The sequence below is a fragment of the Plectropomus leopardus genome, chromosome 16 (assembly GCF_026936395.1).
Source record: "Plectropomus leopardus strain MGB_pleo_1.0 chromosome 16, ASM2693639v1, whole genome shotgun sequence".
NCBI lineage: Eukaryota > Metazoa > Chordata > Actinopteri > Perciformes > Serranidae > Plectropomus > Plectropomus leopardus.
This window is the reverse complement of record NC_142191.1, coordinates 16291263-16314107: the sequence shown is the minus strand read 5'-3', so window position 1 is coordinate 16314107 and position 22845 is coordinate 16291263. Positions and strand designations below refer to the sequence as shown.

Below are 22845 nucleotides of genomic sequence, written 5' to 3'. Positions count from 1 at the left end.
TGAGCATTTTTTCCCTTTGATGACTTATTTCTGTGGTTATTTGGATGGCTATCAGATGAGCTTTTCAATGCAGTTCAGCCTGTATCCCAGCTGTGATTTGTGCCGTGTACTTAGCATGTTACACCAAGTCAGAGTTGTCCCGTATGCACTGGTGCCTGTTCTGCGTTCCCTCTCTCTAGAGAACAGGCACACCCATCAGGAACCATTAGTCTTCACAGTGACAGGCCGGCCTTCCAGTGAGAGACTCTCCCTGGCGGAGCTTTCTCATTGCCTCAGACAGTGGTCGGGTATTTTTACTAACAGGCTGAGACACCGTGCCATTTGTGCGGGGCATTTACTGCTTGGCATTACTCCTAATTTATGTTCTCTTGTCCCGACCAAAAGAGTAAAGCAAGTCACCCGAGACTTCACACGGTTTCTTGAGCTCCTCCGCAGGTGAACAAATGGGACGGATTAAAGGTCATGTGGACAGATGTATTGGCAGGTGTTATAAAAATGTCTAATGATATTACCTCCCTGTCTTCCGCAGACGGATGCAGCACTGATGTACGACGCCGTGCATGTGGTGGCGGTGGCGGTGCAGCAATCGCAGCAGATCACGGTCAGCTCTCTGCAGTGTAATCGCCACAAGCCGTGGCGCTTCGGGGGGCGTTTCATCAGCCTCATCAAAGAGGTACAGGGCCGTCATGGGTATCAATGCACAGCCTGTGTTGACCTCTGACCTGTGGAATCTGCTGAACACCAAAGCTTGGGCGTGTTATTGATCAGCGAGATCACATATTTGCATGCATTTCCTTTTTACGGCACTGACTGAACTGAGTTTTGAATTTTTGTGTTTCTCTTGTAGAAAATTGTGATTATGATAAAACCTACAATAACATATCAAGTTTATTGCTTAATGTTAATAATCCTCTTTATGATAACATAATCTAAATAATCACTGCATGTTTTTTTTATGATTTTTCACTCCCTGTCTCCCACTTTCTCTCCGTGCATATCTCCGCCCGTGTTTATATCAAAGCCTCAGTGTGTCTCCTTAACTGTAGTCGGGGTCAGCCATTTGCTTTGTTCTACAAAGCTCTTTCATTCTGTGGATGGTATCATTGCAGGTAATTTTCAGAACGAGCCATTGTAGTAGCTGCCGCTTCCTCCCCCTCCTGTGTCTGCTATCACTCTCCATGCCCGTCTGTTCCTCCAATGGCTTTGAAGTGAAACTTCAAGCACAATGAACCACATGCATAATGAACTCTTACCTGTCAAACCTGCTTCTATTCTGGCTGCTTTATTGTCTCTTGTTATGTTGTTGAGATAGACAGTGAGGGGAGAGCCAGACAAAAATTCATAATTGGGACAGAAAAAAGTTTTGCAGTTAGCACTAAGATTGATATTGTTGAGAAAGATGATACCTTAAGGTTAATGGAAGGACTGTGCCGAGGAGTTTAGTTTATTATGCTGTGTGCTTCCGCCTGCAGGCCCACTGGGACGGTTTGACAGGACGTGTTCTCTTCAACAAGACCAATGGACTGAGGACAGATTTCGACCTGGATGTCATCAGTCTGAAGGAGGACGGGCTGGAAAAGGTGTGTCACATATTGGTGTAGTTGATGATGTGTCATGTCTTGTGTCTTAAAGGAATAAAAGGAAGTGAGGGTTCGGGTGCTTCAAAGCATTATTTCTCCTATCAGTAGACGAGGTGATATAAACCAGACATTAAATTGTTTCAACAGATTGGAACATGGGATCCTCCCAGCGGTCTGAATATGACAGAGTCTCACAAAAGCAAGACGTCCAACATCACCGACTCTCTGGCTAACAAATCCCTGCGTGTATCCACCATACTGGTAGACACAGACAAATGAAAACACAAGCAGCACAAACACATTGTCAAGAAATACACACAGCAAACCAACAGCTGGATTTCTGACACTGAACTCACTTTTACACAAACTTATTTTCCTCTCACAGGAGGAGCCATATGTGATGTTTAAGAAGTCGGACAAGCCTCTGTATGGAAATGACCGTTTCGAGGGCTACTGTATTGACCTCCTGAGGGAGCTCTCTGGGATCCTGGGCTTCCGCTATGAGGTGCGATTAGTGGAAGATGGGAAGTACGGCGCACTGGATGAGAGCTCAGGCCAATGGAACGGCATGGTGCGAGAGCTAATGGACCATGTGAGTCAACACCAGGGTAGCACATAGTAAGATGGAGAAAAATGCAACAAAAAAGTTCTGAAAATTCTATATAATGTCAGACTAAAGAAACTTTTATTTCCTTTCATGGGCTTGATTAAAAACATTCCAGGAAAACTGGAAGTTTGTTTACTTATTTATTTTTAATTTGATCTTTTTTAATCTTTATGTGCTTAATGACGAAGAGTTTGATTTCATTACATGCTAAAAAATCCATTTTAAACTATATTAATGTAATTTCAAGAATTAAAAGCAAAGAAATTGCTATAAATCTTTGATATTATCAGACATTTCCTACATTTTCCAGACACTTTTTTACTTTATAGTTATAGTTATTTACTTAAAACAACCAATAATACAGTACTCATGGCTGAGGTATTTAGGTGATGGATTGCTTGAATTCATTCTCATTTTGCTACAGTATTCCACCACTGAATGGTAGTTTGTTAGTTAGCATGAATAGCAGAAAATGTTAGGAGCACCGAATCACTTAAACGCAGTCTTGAAAATCTTAAAGGGACAGATCACCCCAAAATAAAAAGTACATGGTTTTCCACTTACCTGGAGTGCTATTTATGAATCCAGTGTTGATATGAGTTGCAGAGTGTTGGAGATATCGGCAGTAGAGATGTCTGCCTAATGTCCAATATAATGGAACTAGATGGCACTCAACTCAAAGCGCCAAAAAAATACAATTGAAAAACTCAACAGTAATGTCTGTTTCCAGAAATCATGACTCAGTTACTCAAGATAATCCACAGAGCTTGTTGTTAGCAGTTTCATTTAGGAACTTTTTTCTCCCTACTGAACAACCACATAATGTATCACAGCGCAGAGGGAAACGTGCATCCACCCATCGACGAGAGGTTCATGCTCATGACACCATGAGATGTAAACATTAATGGCGTCCTCCTCAGCTGACCCAAGCACCCAGTAAGAGCGCCACGTTGTGATGCAAATTTGACATAGTGGCCAAAAGTGGAATTACACCTTCGGGTCCATCATGTGATGTCCACTGGCCCAGAATGACTTTGCCCCATTGACTGATATCGGGAAAGGAACTAAAAATTTTGATCATCCAAAACCCCTGTGAAACAACTCATTTCGCCATCTAGATTTGAGTCATCCAGTTTGATAACATTTGGAAAATCTAAAAGATTAATTTTTTTTAGACCGCCATTCAAGATAGTAAGGCGCTAAACCAGAAGTCAGTTGCTCTGCTGGTGGAAGTGACCTGCTTGGTAAATAGTGCTACAGTTTAATGAGGAAAATATGTATTTTTAATTTAGATGTGAACTTTCCCTTTAAGCAGACAATCTGACAAAGGCACAAAAAGGTAAAACTGGCACTTTGGCACTACTGTTTGATAAATAACTTGTTTCTTGGAGGGGCTATGCAAACACAACTCTCAAGCACCAAAGCAGGGTAATCTTCAATTTGAGACTACACAGGGATAATTTGTTACAGATTAATCTAATCCCAAAATTATTGCCTCAGTGACTCACCTTTGTCGTCACATAAGAGGGATCAGACATGTAACCTGTAATTTCCAGAAAATGTCAGCCTCCTACCCGCTAATCCATCTGAACTAATGACCCCTGTTATTTTCTCTCCTTTGTCACGGCTCTTCCCCCTTTCCTGTACATATTGACCAGAACAGCTGTTGACAGAAATCAGATGTTAATTCGATTGGTTGTTTTTTATTGGTCGACTCAAACACCTACCCCCTACCCCTTTTCAATCCCTATTATCTCATCTTAGAAAGCAGACCTGGCAGTGGCTCCTCTGGCCATCACCTACGTCAGGGAGAAGGTCATCGACTTCTCAAAGCCCTTCATGACGCTGGGGATAAGTATCCTGTACCGCAAGCCCAACGGCACCAACCCCGGGGTCTTCTCCTTCCTCAACCCCCTCTCGCCAGATATCTGGATGTATATTCTGCTGGCTTGCTTGGGTGTCAGTTGTGTGCTGTTTGTCATAGCCAGGTAACATATTAATCCCCCTGCCTCCTTTCCCTTCCTTCCTCCTTCCCTCCTTCCTTCCTCCCTACCTGTTTGCCTGCTTTCACTAACACACAGCAGTTGCTCCCTCTGGGCCTGAAGAGGGGAATTTATTCACTGAAAATCATCAAGCTGTGACTGGTAGCAAACGCACTCCTGCAAGAAGCAGTCCATGCCTCTTTATTCTTAAATGGTTCAGTGATGTAGATACAGTCCACAACAAAAGAGTATTAAATCTAAATACATTACTTTAAAGGACCATACCAGTGTTTTTACGTTCGCTTATGCTTTGCACAACGAGAACCATTTTCCAGAGCATACAATAGCTTTTAGATTCTATATTTTTGTCTGAGCTGGATTACTATCCTTAAAGGAACAGTGGGTAGGATATAGTGGCATCTAACAGTGAGAGTTGCGGATTACAGATGAAACTTCTCCTGTGTGCTTCTGCCTTCGGTGTTCATTGTTCAGGAGGTTATGAAGCCAAATTGTTCGCACTCTCCAACACTAAAAAAGGCCACTTGATTAAACTGGTAAAAGCACCAAAACAGCAGTCTCATGTTATAAATCAGTGTTTCTTTGATTTATTTTGCTGGTTGGCTTGTTGCAGATGGGCTGTTAGTCCAGCACCTGCTAATGTGAGATCACCTTTTTTTTTCTTTGATAACTTAAAATCATGGGCGTTCAGGAGGTTTTTACAAGGAGGTGAATTATCTGCAGAGGTTTCTTCCTCTCCAAAATAAACAGACCCGATGATTTAAAACGGTGAAAACTCTGAATAAAGTAGTTTCATGTTAAAAAATCTGTGTTTTTCTAGTGCTGTTCCAGCGATGAAGGCTGATGCGAAATGCAGTTAGCGATATCTAGAGCCAGTGTTTGGTTTTTCCATACAACATCACAGACTCTGTAGAAACGTGGTGGTACAAAATGGAAATCTCTGGGATGAGAGCCTGCTCCCTCATCCAAAGGCAACAAAAACATTATTGTTAGGTGATTGTACTCTAAGAAAAATCTAGTATGTTAAATTCCATTTCTTCCCATATATCCCCCTGAGTCTGACACACTGGACCTTTAAAGCACAACTGAGAGTGTAAACTATTTTATAAAAAGGTGTAGCAGTTGCTAAACATAACTTTCTAGCAGCACATTTTCAAAACAATCCATTGTTTTAGCTCTATTATCATGCATTGATAAAGTAGCTTTGATGAAAAGTAATAAAAAGGGTAAAATGTTTACTTGGACTTTATTACCTATTGCGCCCTACAGTAAATGAACTAAAACAAGAAAAACACTGGTATGGTCATTAAAATCAGCTGACTCCTCACACTATTTCAGGCAAATTTGCGCAAGCATCAGCAACTGTAAAACCAGCTACCCGTTATATATCTCTTAATCTGCTGTAAGAAATGTACAAGTACAATGCTGACATTGTACAAGCACAATTCTTACAAATATCTTGATGAACCCACCCCCCTAAAACCCCCGATGCATGACGGATGTAGGAAGATGTGTGTTAACCCCAGGGCTCCTCTTCTTCCGCTTCCATCCCAAGAGGTTTGGGTTTAATGCACATTTCATCAAATGTTACCGGCACAATGATCACATGAGAGGAATGCAGCAACTGTCACCTAAGTTAGTTCAGAATATGCAAATTATACCCGTAGCCCTTGTCTCCACGGTTGGTCAGGGTAAGTGATTAGCATGCAATTATATTGATATTCTTCTGGTTGTAATGAAATGGCCTCGGTACTTTTATTAAATTATAAATGTTCTTGTCTGCGTGCATGCATTGTGCTCAGGATTTTTTTGCACACCATGGCGATAAATAGTGCTTGTACTCACACTATGTGACGAAAAATATTCAGCAAAGTTTAAAATCTGAAGTACAGTGTTTTCTTCTTCAGTCCGCTGAGCCAGTTCTCTCATAATTGTAGTATTGATTCCAAGGCCACCCATTGATTGGTCAATCCCCCAAATGCAGAGTATATTATTTTCTTTAATCGCCTGCAAATAGAGTGAGTGCAGTGAGCTTATGAAGTCCCGGTTTTGCACAATAAAACACTAAACACCTCAATCTCACCGGGGATTTAAGTCTTTGAACTGCTTCCCACACACATGCACACACACACATACACACATACACACATACATACACACACACACAGTTTTTTCTGACTAAATGAGCTATCTCATTTCAAGCTCCAGAGAAATACATTTCACTCAGTGGTTCCTTCCAGCTCTGTGTGTGGTTGAATTGATTCCTCTCTTTATTAACAAAAGAAATGATATTTTTTCAGATCGCAAAACCTTTTCCGGTGTAAAAAATGTCCACCTGCCAAGAAGAATGGATGATTTAAATTGCATTATAAAATGTTTACATGTAATTACAGGATGTGGCAGTTTTGCACTCCCAAGTCCTGGATGCCTATGATTTGAACACCCCCAACACAGCCTCTTCATTTGGCCTGAGAGAAGAAAGGCAGCAGATCTATAATGCCGGCCAGAGTAATTGAATCCAGCTGACAGTTAATGGAAGGGAGCGTGTTGTGTTATTGTGGCCGGGGACGGACGAAGGAGAAGAGGCACAGGAGAGAGGGGTGGGGGGGATCTTTTTAGAATTCTGTGTGCAAATCGACATGTCCCTCGTGCTTGGTGTGAGGAGGTGACCTTACGTCCGCATGTTCCACATCCCCTTCTTCCTGGTGATCGGTGTGCAGAACACGGCCCGCAGGAATACGGGCCGGCTGCAGGCAAAGGTCATACAGAGGAGCCATCGGGCCTGGTGCATACAGAATACACATGTAGACGCTTAGAGGGACAAACGCAATCCAATCAAGTGTGTGCATTATAGGTTTAAACAGATTTACACTACCTCACCTATGGCCCACAGCAGATGATACCCACAATTGGCCTCAGGCTGCAGCCCAGCGTTCTATGTAACGTCTGTAAACGGCAACATAAATAAATCATCAGAGAAAATATTTGCATTTGCTCAATCAAATCCATCTCAAAGTCAAATACACAGTTGCAACCACAGACAAACGCACACCCACACAGCTATAAAGGCACATGCGCAAACATTATAGCGCCAGAGGCTTGATACACATAAAACCCCTACACGAATACATGCGAGTGCACACACTGCATTCTGCACGGCAAGGCCATTGTGCCGTTTCACTTGCCTGTGGTTCCAAGGAGACCGAGCTCATTGACATTCCAGCAAATCAGACATGCTGATGGGGTTGACAGGAAGAATTATAGTGTGTCATCAAAACCATGTCCACGTAGATGAATCTCAACACAAAAATGTTACCGCGTTCACGACGCTTGTAAAATAAGGCTGTTAATTAGGTTGCTGCAGCAACAAAGAGAGATCAAATGACAGATCTGTATGGGGATCTACAGCACTCATGCCATCTCTGTGGGAAATTACGCCGCCATAAAACTACCGTCATCTAACATTTGGTTTGGTAATGTGAAGTGCTGCTCTGTGTCTTGTAAATATACACGGTATATTTATATAAGTTCTTGTGCATCTCTTAAAGCTGCAGCTGACAAATGGTATCACATTCCATCCGATGCAGTCTGAACTTTTAAGACTCAGGCTTATTAACATGCGGCATGTTGGGGGGGGGGCTAAACAGCCTTACCTGATGGGGCCTTCAACTATGCATAAGCAATGTTCACGCCATCACCCACTTCAGCACAAACTCAATCAGTTCCTGATGCTTAACACTAACCCAATCACCCTGCGCTAATGCCATGCCACTTTTGCTTAGGATAATAAATGAGAAATGTCCACAACTGACCTGAAGACACTGACAATCAGCCAAGGAAGGTAGCGGGAGGCTGGAGGGGTAAAAAAGGGAGGTGCATAGGGGAGGCGAGGTAATCGGGGGGGAAATGAGGTGTAGGTTATTGGGTGGGAATTGTGCAGAATAGGAAAAAGAGATGAAGGTGTGAGGAGAGCAGCTAGGGGATGGAAGACAAGAGACAGCTCTTGGGAAACCAGAAAAAAGTCCTATGTTTGGATTGTATGGAGGGTTTGGCATCGGCAGAGTAACAGTGATTGCAGTTACTCGGGTAACACATAACGGCTCCAGAGTCAGTGAATCCAAATGAGCTCCAAAGATCATCTCGCACTGGGACATTATCACCAGTGACAGTGTTATTCCAGCCTATTGATCTGTTCTCACAATAAACTGATGGCATTTGAATATGCCAATAAGTTGATCTCAGTGAAAGCCACAATGATTTGCTTTGGTCTCTGCAGAAGCTCAGACCCTGAGGCCACAACACAGGATCCCCACACATTCACACTCCCTTTGTTCCTGCTCACAATGTTTTAAAATTTATGTTTTATGTGCCGTTTAATCTGTGGCAGGGAACACACTGTTCTTTGCTTTGTGCTGACATATCTGTCTCTTTGCTCTCTCTCCCTTTTGTAGGTTTAGCCCTTACGAGTGGTACAACCCGCATCCATGCAACCCAGACTCTGATGTAGTGGAAAACAATTTTACGCTGCTCAATAGTTTCTGGTTTGGAGTTGGGGCTCTCATGCAGCAAGGTAGTTGCCTCAGCCTGTGGCTGCTGTTGCTCTGTGGAGCTGGAGCTCTCTGTATCCCACTGTCTCTGAGGGTTGGGGTTGTTTTGTCCAAGCCTGCGGCAACAGAGAGAGAGACCTCTGGGGGTCCACAGCCAGGAAGACAGAGCTTAGAGTAAATGTGCATGTAATGTTTTTTTAATTAAGTTAATTTAGCTCATAGGAACATAGAATATATAGGAGACGTGTATGAGAGGGATAGATTTAAATACCACTAGTAAAATGAAATTACCATTGTTTTAAAACCCTCAATTAGAGTTTACAATTTGAATACATTTAAATTAATGTTTTCATCAACAGCAGCTCATATAGCGTGACCACTGAGAATTATTCAAATTATATACAGTCTGTTAATATGCAGTTTATCATAGTAATGATAATACCCAGTGTCCTCTCCTCTTGCCCTTGGCCCGTCAGCACCCAGAGATCAGTGGGGTGTGGAGACAGGATGTGAGGTTACCTTGGGTACATGACTCTCTGGCCCAAACAGCCTGTCACTTCTCCACACTGTCCCGAACGATCAATAGTGAATGTATTTGATTTGATATGATTGATTTATGCAAACAACCTTGTTCTCTGTAGACATTTTTTAAATACTGTCTTTCTGTGTTTCCTGGATTATTTAAAACACTCACTTAAACTTGAGACAAGATTATTTCAGTTGTTTGAAATTCAACAATCATCTTGTTTAGAGAGCTCTCTTAAGTGATTTCTGCTTGAAGCGAGCAGTGATATCCACGAGCTGAAAACTTGAAGAGAGCTTTTGAAACAAGTTTTTAAAGGAACTAATCTTATTTGGTTTTCTACATTTTAACCCTTTGAAACCTGAGAAAAATAGTCTGATTTCTTTCAAAAATATGCGAAGAATGCAAAAAGAAATTACTCCAAAATTAGTAAGAAATTAGCTAAAAAAAAAAAAGTAAATAAAAGAAATGAAAGAAAAATAGACAGTCAGATAACATTTATAAAGCAAAAAAGTCTTAGAAAAGGCTGTAAAAAATTCGGAAAATTCTGTAACACAATTTTAAATATGCAATAAAGTTTTTTACTTCCATTTTTCCTTTTCCCCCAGACATTTTCCCCAGGTTTTTATTTAATCTATATATTCTAATTTCTTATAATTTGTAGATCACTTCATTTTTTCCATGTTTTTTTTTTTTAGAAAAAATTGCTCAGGTTTCAAATGGTTAATTGATTTTGAAAGGCATCTGAAAGCAGCATAAGCAAAGTGTTGTCGGGGTTAAAATGAACTTTTACACAAGATTAGATGCTAAGATGAATGCATTTTGCTGTGTGACATTCACTTCTGCCACCTCACTCACACCAGGCTCAGAGCTCATGCCCAAGGCCCTGTCGACTCGAATAGTGGGAGGCATCTGGTGGTTCTTCACCCTCATCATCATTTCGTCATATACAGCCAACTTGGCTGCCTTCCTCACTGTGGAGAGGATGGAGTCGCCCATAGACTCAGCTGACGACCTGGCCAAGCAAACTAAAATCCTGTACGGGGTGGTAGAGGACGGCGCCACCATGACCTTCTTCAAGGTAGCTGGCTCCGTCGGGGTGTTTCTAGAGTGGCTTTATGAGAAATCTTACTTTCTCAGTTATTAAAGTAATAATCCTTGAGATTTCAGATACGGGTGGAAACAACTAGTGTTTTTACTACTTAAGCTAACACTCTTTTAGCAACTGCTTTGTCCTAAATGCAGCACAAGACCAACTGTTATATCTGTTTACTGTCCAGCCAAACAAATCAATGTTGTTTTAATAGAGAAGCAGTTTGAAATATTCAGGTAAATCAGCAGTACCTTAAAGGGACAGTTCATCCCAAATTCAACAACAGATGTTTTCCTCTTACCTGTTGTATTATTCAACAATCTAGATTGTTTTGGTGTGAGTGCCAGATGTTGGAGATATCAGGCATAAAGATTTCTACCTTAAATCCAGTATAATTTAAGTACATGGCACTTGGCTTGGGGTTGTCAAAGGACCAAAAAAAGACGTCTCATGAGTAGATGCACGCTTCCTTCTGTGTGGTGATGTTATTAGCGAGTTTGATTTGGTAGAAACAACATAGTTCTTACACAAAACTTGAGCAGTTTTGGTCTGGAGGGTCTGTGGATTATCGAGTAGCAGGGTCACAACTTCTGGAAAGAGACCTTGCTGTTGAGTTTTTCAAATCTTTTTTTTTTTTTTGGTACTTTGATCACCACAAGCCGAGTGCCATCTAGTTCCATTGTATTGGAGGGCAATATCTCCAACATTTAGCAACTCACACCAAAACAATTTAGATTGATAAATAGCACTTGAGGTGAGAGGAAAAATATGTCTTTTTGATTTTAGGGTGAACTGTCCATTTAAAACACCTCTGATATGGTGTTGGGAAAGTGAAGAGCAAGCATTGAGACTGTAATCACTAAGATACAATGAAAAACTTAGATGTTAGATTATATATAGATTATATAATCTTGTGTGCAAAGGACTCTGCCCTCTGCCTGTATTTTCTTATTTTCCTCTGCTTTTGTTGTGTTTGAGATGTTCCCAGGCACAGCATGCAGGTGAAGTCAGGGCTTGATAAAAAGCTAGCAACCAGGTGCTAGCACATGTAGCTATGAAAGTCTCACAAATATAACAAGACGAAATGCCAAGCAGACAGAGCTGGGGTTGGCTTTTATTTTCACTGCAAAATGTTTTACACACAGTTGTAAACATATCCTGCACATTGCACTTTAACCAATGAAAACTTTTATATAAAAACATATTTTACAAAAACAAAACCATTGCCAACCCTAAATAGTATTAAAAAGGGTTGATTTGACAGAACTCTTAATTTGACACCTACACCTTTTACTATTTTTTGTCAGAAATATAAAACTCTTTTCTTTCTTTAGTTAGTTTGTTAACTGCATTTTTACATGACGTTAAACAAAAAGCCTGCATGATATTAAAAAATACTCACTGAAAATTTCTCGTAGCAGCAGAATTTATTCAGATTACAGCAACAAACCTCTTTGCGCCTCTATTTTCTGTTCCTTTATAGAAAACAAAAATCTCCACCTACGACAAGATGTGGGAGTTCATGAACAGCAGGAGGCAATCTGTGATGGTCAAGAACGTAGAGGAGGGCATCCAGCGCGTCCTGACCTCCGACTATGCCTTCCTCATGGAGTCCACCACCATCGAGTTTGTCACCCAACGCAACTGCAACCTCACACAGGTCGGAGGCCTCATAGACTCCAAAGCCTATGGAGTGGGGACACCTATGGGTAAATGACCTCAAACCTCTATAAGAAGCATCTGTGCTGCCTGATGTGTTTATAAAAAGCATTTGAAAAGCTTTAGGTCAGAGAGAGATACTGCAGATACTATGCAACAGATAAAGGTATATAGCGCTGATGATTAATAAGCTCCAAGAACGAAAAGGTTGACCTTTATTGATGGGGTCACGGGTATAATGTTTCAACGGCACGAGGTGTAAAAGGTTTATCTTAATGAAAAGCGAATGGCTGAAGAGGTTGAATTTATGGATAAGGTTAAAATGTGCCTGGGGCTCGAGAAACAGGAGCCGTCCGAGCACTGCCTTGGCAAGTGTTGTTTTTTTTTCTAGCCATAATGATTTTCTTACAGGATTATTTACAGAGTAGGAAAGCAAGCATGTGTTCAACAATATTTTTAATGGTGTGTTTTCGCCTACTTTGCAGTCGCATAAGGCGGTGAGTGCAAGACAGTGAAACAATCACGGAAAGCAACCAAAAAGTCAATTTAGTGCAATTCCCTGTGACTTACTTGACACCGTCTGAATTGTGTTGGAGCATTAAACCACAACAACAAAACACTTCAGAGAGTATAAAACAAGCACTTAGAAGTTTTCATATCTGCTTATTTGACACAGCCTCTGTCAAAAAAAAAAAAATTGTACATTTTAAAGCACCATTACCCTGTGATGAGTCAGAACCATTCCCCATTTCCTGTATTGTGGTTGTTGCATATAAAGCAGTCTTCGTCAGGGTTTATAAATGTGCGGCCTACAACCCTGACACTCTTGGGGACCTCAGCGTGAAGCTGCTTCCAAATCCTCATGTCATAGAGGTTAGCGTGGCCATGACGAGGCCACGGAGAGCACTGCAACCAGCTGTAATAGCCACATACATCATCACAGATATGAAGGCCATCAAAATATGGAGGATTAATTCTGGCCATCCACATCTGGACCTGGCTACTGCTGATGAATATGGGGCAGTTATGGATCTGCAGGGATGCCATGATTGCGGCGGCTGTAACAAAGCTGAGGTGATGTTGTGAGTTATAGTCCCACTGTGGCCCCATAAGTGCAGGAGTACTTACACTGATGCCCTTGAGATGGACACGGACCTAGAACGTGGATCCACTCTAATTCCACTCATGTGGTGATACAGTGCATCAAATATATGACTACAAAATATTCCCCTGAATTGCTTTAATTCAGCGATAAGTGGTTTAGTATTTTAATGCATAAAAAATAATGATTAAAAATGTCCGCTCTCAAAGTTATTACTTCCCTCTAACTCATTTCAATCTCTAATTCTGATGTTCATTGCTCAATATTTCAGGAATAAAGTTGATCACAGCCTCTAAAATGTTTCTTCTGTAATATAAGAGGTCTTGAGATAGTTAATTACTTCATTAATTCAAAGTGATTTCCTGCCAGAAGTCGTCTTGGAAGAATAGGAATGTTTTATTTCAGACGGCTGCTTTCTCCTTGTTCTTTTGTCTCCACACCATGAAGACCTCAACCTTCATGTCAACCTCCAGCCTATAACTTTTGCCCTGCTCAACGCTGTTTAGCATCCCATTCCCTGTGGGGCTGTTACAGCAATAAAACAGAGCAAGCCGTATAATAAGTCTTAACCTTTTAGTGCTTGACGCTTTTCACACGTCCTGTTCCCAAAACGCAAATGCGTCATCTACGGCTATCGACTTTAACTATGATCACATTAATACTTGAGGCCAGACAGTGTGGGAGTGATGGATGTCCTCTGGTGTTGCACATCTGTCAGGTAGTTGTGTATGCACAGTGTGTCAAGCACAGCGCTTTTCCATTTGCCCGAGCCCCGCTCTCCATATCCTCCTCTCTAAGGACCCATCCTATTAGCATTTATCCAAGGCCTGCTTTGTTAGGCCATCATTAATCATTTGAAATATGAGGGGAGCCAGAATCAGGGGACTCGGATACTTGATAGATTTCTCATCTTCAAATGAAGCAAGCATATGCTTTTCACATGCACATGCACGTGCACGTGCGCATAGCTGCACATATCTACTGTACATGCACAGAATGAATATGGATTGTCTCAAAGTGCGCATGTCACACATAAAAGCACACGTAGTCATAAGAACAGCACATGAACACTCACAAAAATGGACTATTTATGATAGAAGACGCTAATTCAAAAATCAGCAGCACTTTGTGTAATTTTTGTTTTTTATTAATGTCCTTTGTCAGTCTAAATACAGAGAGACGTGGGGATGAAAGGATGATGGATAGCAATAGATAAATGATAGATGAGACAGAGGGGGAATCAGCTAAAGGGGCTGACAGGCAAAACTGTATGAGAGCAGCAGACAAAGTAATACCACCTGCTACCTGGGGGCATATCTAGTTTATTTCCCCCCAGAGTTTTGGCACAAAATGTTCCATGTTGGAAAAACTGATTTCTATAAATGTTACATTTCTCATCTCTTTTAAGTCGCTCTGAATGAGCACATGAAATGGAAATGGAAATGTACAAGCAGGCTTCATTATGTATGAGTTCTGTAATCATATTAATACACTAACAAGCTTTTAAACCAGTTTATAAATGAAACATGAACATTGCTCTTTCCTGGCCTGGATTGGGCTGAGAGAGTGTGCGTTGCGCCCCAATCGGCCGCGTGTTGTGTCGCACATGCTGTGGATGGGAAAGGAACACGACCCCACTCGGGTACTCTGCAGCGATTACTCCTCCTTTGATCAAGCCAGCACCCGCTGAGCCTTAATGCCTTGTCGCTAATTCTGGCGCCTTCCCACTGTCTGTGGATTTGGGTTCTTTTACTCATCATGACATCGACATGCATAAAAACACACTAATAGAGCAACCATATCTCAGATACACACATTTAATCCCAAACACATATGCACCGTAATGTAGACTCCACTGGGCTCCTCTGCTTTTTTCTGTTTATGCGCACCATTTATGGTGTATGAAAGAGTGTGCAAACAGCAGCTAATTCGTCAGAATCAACAGCAGCTCCACTACACAAAGCCAAGTCTTTGTTGCCAACTCCCTGTGCATTATAATTCACACACTGCAGAGAGGAGTGAGAATTTTGGAATCAGTCTGTGAATATAGGGATTAGTGGGATTTGAAGGAGGACTTACAAAAAACTCCTTCTAAGCAGCCAACAATAACATGACAGGTTATATGATCACATGCAAGCCACAGCGTGTTTCATACTCCCACCACCGCTGGTTATATATACACATAAACTCAACAATAACTTTGCGAGGCATAATCAGGTTTAATCATATCCTGCTATTATCCATGCTCTCTAATCTCATATTGTCTCCTCGCAGGCTCGCCGTACAGAGACAAGATCACGATAGCCATTCTGCAGCTGCAGGAGGAAGGGAAGCTGCACATGATGAAGGAGAAGTGGTGGAGAGGGAACGGCTGTCCCGAGGAGGAGAGCAAAGAGGCCAGCGCTCTGGGCGTGCAGAACATTGGCGGGATCTTCATCGTGCTGGCTGCAGGACTGGTGCTGTCAGTGTTTGTGGCTGTAGGGGAGGTACTTTACAAGTCCAAGCAGAACGCCCAGCTGGAGAAGGTACCCAAGTCTTTTCTGATGCATGTTAAGAATTAAAGCTTTGGTCATGTATTCTTTGTCTTATAAAGATTTGTTGTTTCTATTTGGAATTGAACCATTTTTAAGGCAAACTAAAGTATACCTTTAACCAAACTATCAAATACAGTGCTACATATTGGATTGTATATTTGCAGTATGTTTTTAGTTTGCATATTTCTTCTTTTGCAGGTTTGGAAATGAGTTGGAGATCACATTTTTTTCAAGTGTGTCTTAAAATAATACTCACATGCCCATTTGTACATGAGACTTAGGTCGCTGTAATTGATCATCATGTCCATACAGGCCATAAAAACATCCCTTGAGCTGAAGCTAATACGAGCTGACATTTTAGCTGACCGAGTCAGCCAAGTCATGTGGGTATTTTACAAAGTTAGCCTCTTTAGCACAACATTCCTTTTTGTGTTTCAGATTGTGTTTCCTTGCTGAGCTGCAGTGGAGGGATAATATCGAAGTACTCTTGCATAGCCAGACCTTTCTTCATGTGTGTTAGTGTTGATGAGCCCATCTTAATTCTGCCCTTAGGAGAAACACATGCTCTTTAAACCAATCACAATTGTCTTGGGTGGTAGTAAGCCCAGGATGCAGCAGCGGTGCCTCTCCAAACCAGTGACTGGTTTTGGTGTAGAAGCAAGTACTGGTATTGAAATGGCTAAATCCCCTTAAAGAACAAGTTTTAGCATGTAAGTTTTTCAGCTCAGAAATTGTTGAAAAGGACTTTCACTCGAGAGACAGATGTTCGCCTTCCACTGTCAGCATTGATTTCTCTTAATAACAACAAAGCCGTGTATACCAGTATATGTAGAATTTTATGCTAGTGAAGCGTTATTGTTGATGTTTGTCACGTGATATACATTACATTATGCTAGTGACAGGTACTAGTTGAATACCAAACCGCTGTGTTTCTCAAAAACCTAACCACTTAGTTTTGGAGTAGAATTCAGGCTGTTTCATGACATTAAGGACGTGTTTCAAACTATTACTATAAAAAAGGTTGTTTTGGGCCCAGTCATATAAGTCATTTTGGAAGTCGGCAAGAGAGCATTTTGATTTGTCTAACTCGCATTAGTCTGCACTAAATTTTATAATGCATTAGATATTAAGATGAAGGAGTGTGGATTTTGTCCCCCATCTCTTAGTTTAAAATCACATCAGGATGGGTTCTCTGTATGGCCTGTATGGACTAGAAAAATAATTACAGCAACCAAAAACTGCATGCAAGTATAAGGTAGACTTGAAAAAATATGAAATGATCCTTTAATCCCAAATTTGTCTGAAAACAAACACACCGTGTATGCAGTATAGCATATTTGCAGCTTTTTCTTCCCCCCTCTGGTTATGTTTCTTTCTAGCAAGAGACTAAATATATTTCAGACTGCTCTATCTGCGCTCTATTTTAGCACTGAGAACACATGATTCATCACACAGCGTGGAGTATGTATTTTAGTGCTCTTTAAGTCATACATGTGATGTTTCCAGATAATTGCAAAAGTCTTTTTGATAGCGTGTTTTAATTATTTACATCTACAGAATTAGCACAGCGCAGCAGCGTGTTACTTTATTGCAACTGTAATTAGTTTCTGGCTTTTTTTTTACGGTCTGCATATGTTTCTGAGCACATCTCAGCTATCATTAATCAAGAGCCGCAAGACTGGGTCACAATATTCAGATAATTTGCAAATGCCACAATCTCTTGGCTGCCAAGGTGCTAGTAATTTACATGCAGACAACAAGCCGCTCCTTCTCTATTTTCTTTCCCTGCCAACCTCCTCCATCCTTACGTCACCAGCTTTTTTACCCCCTTCTTTTCTCCATCACTCTAATCCATCTCCCTCCTCATTGTTTCTTTTTCTCTCACCCCTTCCTACCCCTCTCTATTCCTGTAATCACTCTTTCCGAGTATACAAAATATCTCATTCATGTGCCAGACAAATATATGTAAAAATTGAGAGAAAAACAAAAATACCTGGTCTGGTGCATAAGCCACCTACAGATATCCATCTCACACACCTACGCACATACACAAACAGAAAAATAATAGCTTCATACATTACTGCTCTGCCTCCTCTTTCATATCTCCTCTCCTCCTACACCCTCTAAGAATTTGAATTAGATTTTGCATAATCAGAGAGTGAATGTATGGGAATTTGTCTTGGCAACGTTGATGCACAAGCATATTGACATTTTATAGGATTTCACACCACACAGATAATACAGGGACAACAGAGGCTCATATTATTGATGTTACGTAACATGCATCACTCTATGAGGGGGTGATTGATGTTGTAAAAGAATCCAATATTTTTGGATTTAATCTGCTGAAGTGGATATTTTGCCATTTGTTCAGTATCCTTACATTTTCTGCTTGCACACCAAAAAACTGAAAGTGTTGAATGTTACTTTGAGTTCTTGGCAGGGTGCAAAAGGTTTTGAAACAGCATTCAGACCTTTGTAAGACAGTAAAGCTGAAAAGGGGAAAATCCAGAACACATCAGTACTTTAAATGAACGCCTGATTTAAAAAAAAAAATACATGTTTAAAAATCAAACTAAGGGGTTGGACTGACTTTTACACTAGTCAGTGTTAAGACTTAACTTATTGAAAGAAGAAAAAAGCTGTCATTGATTGCTGCCACCTCTGTGTTACTTTACCTTATTACCTTACCTTACTTTCAGCTTGTTGATGATACTATTCAATAACATTCATTTAAAACCACTCATCAAATTATTCTCCATCCAAACCATGAGTCCAAAGATAGAGTGTGTTATATGCTGGGCATACAGAAAGGCACTTTGTAATTTGTGATTTTGGGCAACATAAATTAGACCATCTTGACATTGTTACACTGTATGGCCAAAACATGATTTTATGTACTTTTGGTCTTTAGGGTTTCTATGCAATCGTCAAACTAAAAACTGTTACGTTATATTTGCAGGTCATTAAGTAGAGGCTATGTTGAAACACTATGTTTCAACAATACTGTGGTGAATGTATAGTTAGGTTAATGCACAAAAATCCCAACTTGGTTATGGTTAGGAAAAGACCATATTTTGTGTTAAAATATGCAATTCTGGGAGCACTGGCCCTCTAGTTAAAAGCAACCTTTTCGTGCCACTTAGCTTTGAGTAAAGTGATGAACAGTAAGGTGCCAGCTTTAACTGTTGTGATTCTTTATGCAGCGATCATTCTGCAGCGCCATGATGGATGAGCTGCGTGTGTCTCTGAAGTGCCAACGCCGTCTCAAACAGAAGCCTCAGCCGCCCGTCATCGTTAAGACAGAGGAGGTCATTAACATGCACACTTTCAACGACAGGAGACTCCCAGGAAAGGAAACCATGGCATGAGCACTGAACATACCCGGAACATGCCCCTCGCTAAAAACCATAGAGGTGAGAAAATGGGGCTCAATTTAATTCTGACTTTAACCACAGACTGAGGCTAGCAGTCAAACCAGGACTCCTTTTGAACCCACTTGCTTATGTAGACAGATGTTTCCTGTGGAAATATAGATACCTGAGCAGTGTCACCTCACTGTGACGTTCACTTTTAGAAAGGAGCTGGAAAGGATGGACTTCAAAGTGTATAAATTGAAAAGAGATCCAAGCAGGTTTGGGTCAAAACATAAGTCCAGTCCGCAGTAGAAGTGGACTTTAACACATACGCATAACACATACACATGCACATGCACACGCGCACACACACACACACACACACACACACACGTACACACACGTACGTACGTACACACACTCTCATCTGACACACCTGTGCAGAAGGGAAAATTCTATTGTGACAGTAACACCAGATGTAGTTTTTCTGTTGATGTCAATGCCCTTTTGTCTTACCTCCATGTGTGTTTGACCCCATCAGTCCTTCCCATCAGTGGCTTGAGTTTCTTTCAAATGATTTAAACAAACACTAATCTCACACCAACAAAGGGAACGGTAGTCAGTGCCAAATGGTTTAATATACACCAATGTATAAAAGTGATGTTTAGTTTGGAATCATCTATGCTGACCTTGTCGAATACTCATCGTTTTCTTCTGTAATGCCTTTCTCGTGCCAAAGTTCTGCCATTTTAAAGAACTTTCTACCATGCCTATTATTATGTTCAAAGCCTCTACAAGCAATGTATACTGTCAAAGTCCTTATTCATGTCCATCATGACACACAGTCTGCAGTTTTCACTCTGTATCAGTTGTTGTTTAAAAATGCAGGATTTCTACAAAAATGTTTGTTTTTGTACAAGAACAAGAAGTTTTGTAGTACTTTGTATCATGGTAGCCCCTCCTGTGGACAAAATATGTAGCAGATAACAACTTAGCCCTCAAATTCTGTCAACTCGTGGCTATGGGGCTTCAAACTCTGCTGTGTAGGGTTCATTTCTCTCATCAATCAGAGATTCAGTCTTTTGTCTCAGTATCATGGGGCCAGCTGTACATACCGTCTGGGGACAATGGGGTGAAAACCGGAAACTTAGTGGTGCTCAAAGTAGGAGAAGGTGGTGACTCATTCTGGAAATTGGTACAGAGCTCTGTCATAGAAGACCTGCTGACAAAAAGTGTAGTTGAATATCTGTGGCTATGATGAGTCACTATGAGAGACAGTAAAACATGCAATTGTCGCTTGTTACCAGGCTACATTTTAGCTCTGCAGGCAATCAAGTTTTATGATGGGATCTTTGACTAGTATCAAGTCCTAAACATCTTTCTTAAGACATAAAAAGGTGAACTGCTGCACTTGAGGAAAAAATGTCACTTGATTCTAGAAAATTATTTAAATTAGTTGATTTTATTGATGACAGGAAGGATCATTTTACAGCACTGACAGATTCTGTTTTAGAAAATTTTACTTAATAATTACAAAAAACTCTTGATCTTTGCATTGTGGACAGTTAGTGAAAATTAGTAATTGACTGTGAAAAATACATTCTCAACACAAGGTACATTTACTAGCTCTCCCAGAGCTTTCGATCAAGTCGCATGATCTTCATAGGTGATGAAATTTGCTCAGTTGCTTTGTTAACTTCCGATTGTCTCTGACTGCATTTGTATGCACAAAATATTCTGTTTTTTGTTCTTATTCAGAAAAAGACAATATTCCTATAAAGCTGTTTACATGACTAATGAAAAAGTATATTTCCATTGTCATGCAGCCAAGCATTCTCAGGTTAAGGTGCTGTAACATGTGTTTTATAACATCAAAATACAAAAAAGGTGGAAAGGCTGATGCTTGTGCCAGAATTTTTTTTCCAAGTTTTCCACTGGTGGCAGACTTGTGAACACAAACCCTATATTTCAACCACCCTCTTATGAAGAACCAAATGATATCCAAGTCTTTCATAATGTTTAAAAGTAGATGTGTTTAATCTTCAGACTAGAAATGTTGGCTTTTCTTTTGGGTATGCATCTCTAGCACAGCTAGCACAGCTTGTGCACAGTTTGCGCACAACATATCCATCACAACACACAGAGCTGACCATAACTAGGCAAGAGGTCGTATGTTGCAAACTGCAGTAAAAACCAGTTGAGATGCATATTTTAAAGGCATCATATACATGTCCAAATATTGCTCCTAAAACCAGAATAATACCTGCATATCCCACATGTCTTAACTGGAAAAAGCTACATTCAGACTATCTGAACCATGTAAATTTCAGAGCATTGTCATATTCAGAACAACGTATACACTGTCAACTTTTCGAGCTGACATGGATGACAACTCCTTAAACTTTAACTTCATTAATTATGAAAAAGTAAATATCAACCATTGTCACCGGACAACTCTTATCTGCTGAGGAAGATCATATCATATGATCGAAAGCTCCAGAACAGCTATAAGTGGTGAGATTGTTTTCTTAACTTTGCAGGACTGACTTGTGAACCTCAGTGATGGGCGACCTGTGAATGTATGTAACAGTGCAATTGCAGTAAATGTGATCTGAGAATAATCAGCAGTTTTGAGGCACTTCCTGTATGTTACCAGAGTAAATGTCTCACCTTGGCTCGTTGCTTGACTCATGTTGGCTCAAGGGGGACTTTAGCAACCCAGGGGCGTGTTGTGGATGATAACCTGTGGGCGGGTCAGATCATTTGTCCACTCATTGTCTCCAGTTTAATGTCACCAAGTGACACAATCACATTTGGCCCCACGACACTTCTTGTCTGTTAATTCTGTCCCATGTTGTGAAATGACAAGCATACGTGGTAGGTTAATTCTTCACTGCCCCTGTCTTCTTACACTACTCAGTTAATTAAGGGATTTCAAAGGAAAAAAAAATACACAAGGGCCAATGCTAGTCATGACATCTCTGCTGTACATGAATGGATTTAGTCAATGACTTATTTAAGACAACTACTTATACACAATATGAGAATTGACTGGGAGGACATAATCCTGAAACTCGTTAGCGTTCTACCAGTGTTGCTTGTCATTTTCCACGCAGCTAATTCTAGTGCGAGCTGAAGTGATTGAATACCTGGAAACATGGATTAAAATGACTCCAAAGGCTTTGCTATCCTGTCAAACAAATACAAGCTCATGGAATTTGACACTGATGCAAGGTTTTACAAATAATGTCATTAAAAATGTCATAATTGTAGTCTTGCCTTTTGTCATTTAAACTTTTTCAAGTTCTTTTGGTAACAAATGAACTGCAGACAGGACATGTTTTGGTAACTCATTTTAATGATGCCATCAGGCATAATGATGAGCATTATGACTTGCAATATTCTGAAATGTCAGGCTCTTCTAATTGATGAAAAGAATACATTAGGTAATTGCTAAATTGTTAATCAAATCAAGATTGCAAGCATGTTGAGCAGCTATTCTTTTGCCTGGCTCACTGTACCATCTATCTACCTGGCCATCTGCCACGCTATGTATCACTCTCTGGCCACAGAGTTTTTGAAATACCCCTCTGAGATCCCAGAAATCCAGATGACCGTAAGAATATAGAATTCACAATGATGCACGGGAGACCGCACAGCCTGACAAAAAGGTCCTGAAAATGTTCCACTGTCACATCTATGTCTGCGGGGAAGGCAACGTACCGATAAAACACTGGATTCTCAAAACAATGGGAAGGATGGCGAGGACACAGATGTCCCAGGTTAGGGGGATTTATTCTCTCAAAATCAAAAAGAGCTTCAATTTACAGGAGCGTTCCCTTGT

The 22845-nt window shown here is 40.7% G+C and overlaps 1 protein-coding gene across 2 annotated transcripts in view; it reads left to right on the top strand.

Moving 5' to 3' along the window:
- Positions 1–22273, top strand: part of LOC121955375 (glutamate receptor ionotropic, kainate 2-like) — a 75156-nt gene extending 52883 nt beyond the window's left edge. For both annotated transcript variants that reach the window (XM_042503307.2, XM_042503308.2), the window contains exons 7-16: positions 530–673; positions 1473–1580; positions 1728–1841; positions 1966–2172; positions 3952–4175; positions 8639–8757; positions 10121–10338; positions 11834–12059; positions 15386–15636; positions 18852–22273. In XM_042503307.2, the coding sequence (XP_042359241.1) occupies positions 530–673; positions 1473–1580; positions 1728–1841; positions 1966–2172; positions 3952–4175; positions 8639–8757; positions 10121–10338; positions 11834–12059; positions 15386–15636; positions 18852–19016 (1776 nt within the window). In that variant the 3' untranslated portion in view covers positions 19017–22273. The remainder of the gene's footprint in view (positions 1–529; positions 674–1472; positions 1581–1727; positions 1842–1965; positions 2173–3951; positions 4176–8638; positions 8758–10120; positions 10339–11833; positions 12060–15385; positions 15637–18851) is intronic.
- The last annotated feature ends 572 nt before the right edge of the window (positions 22274–22845 follow it).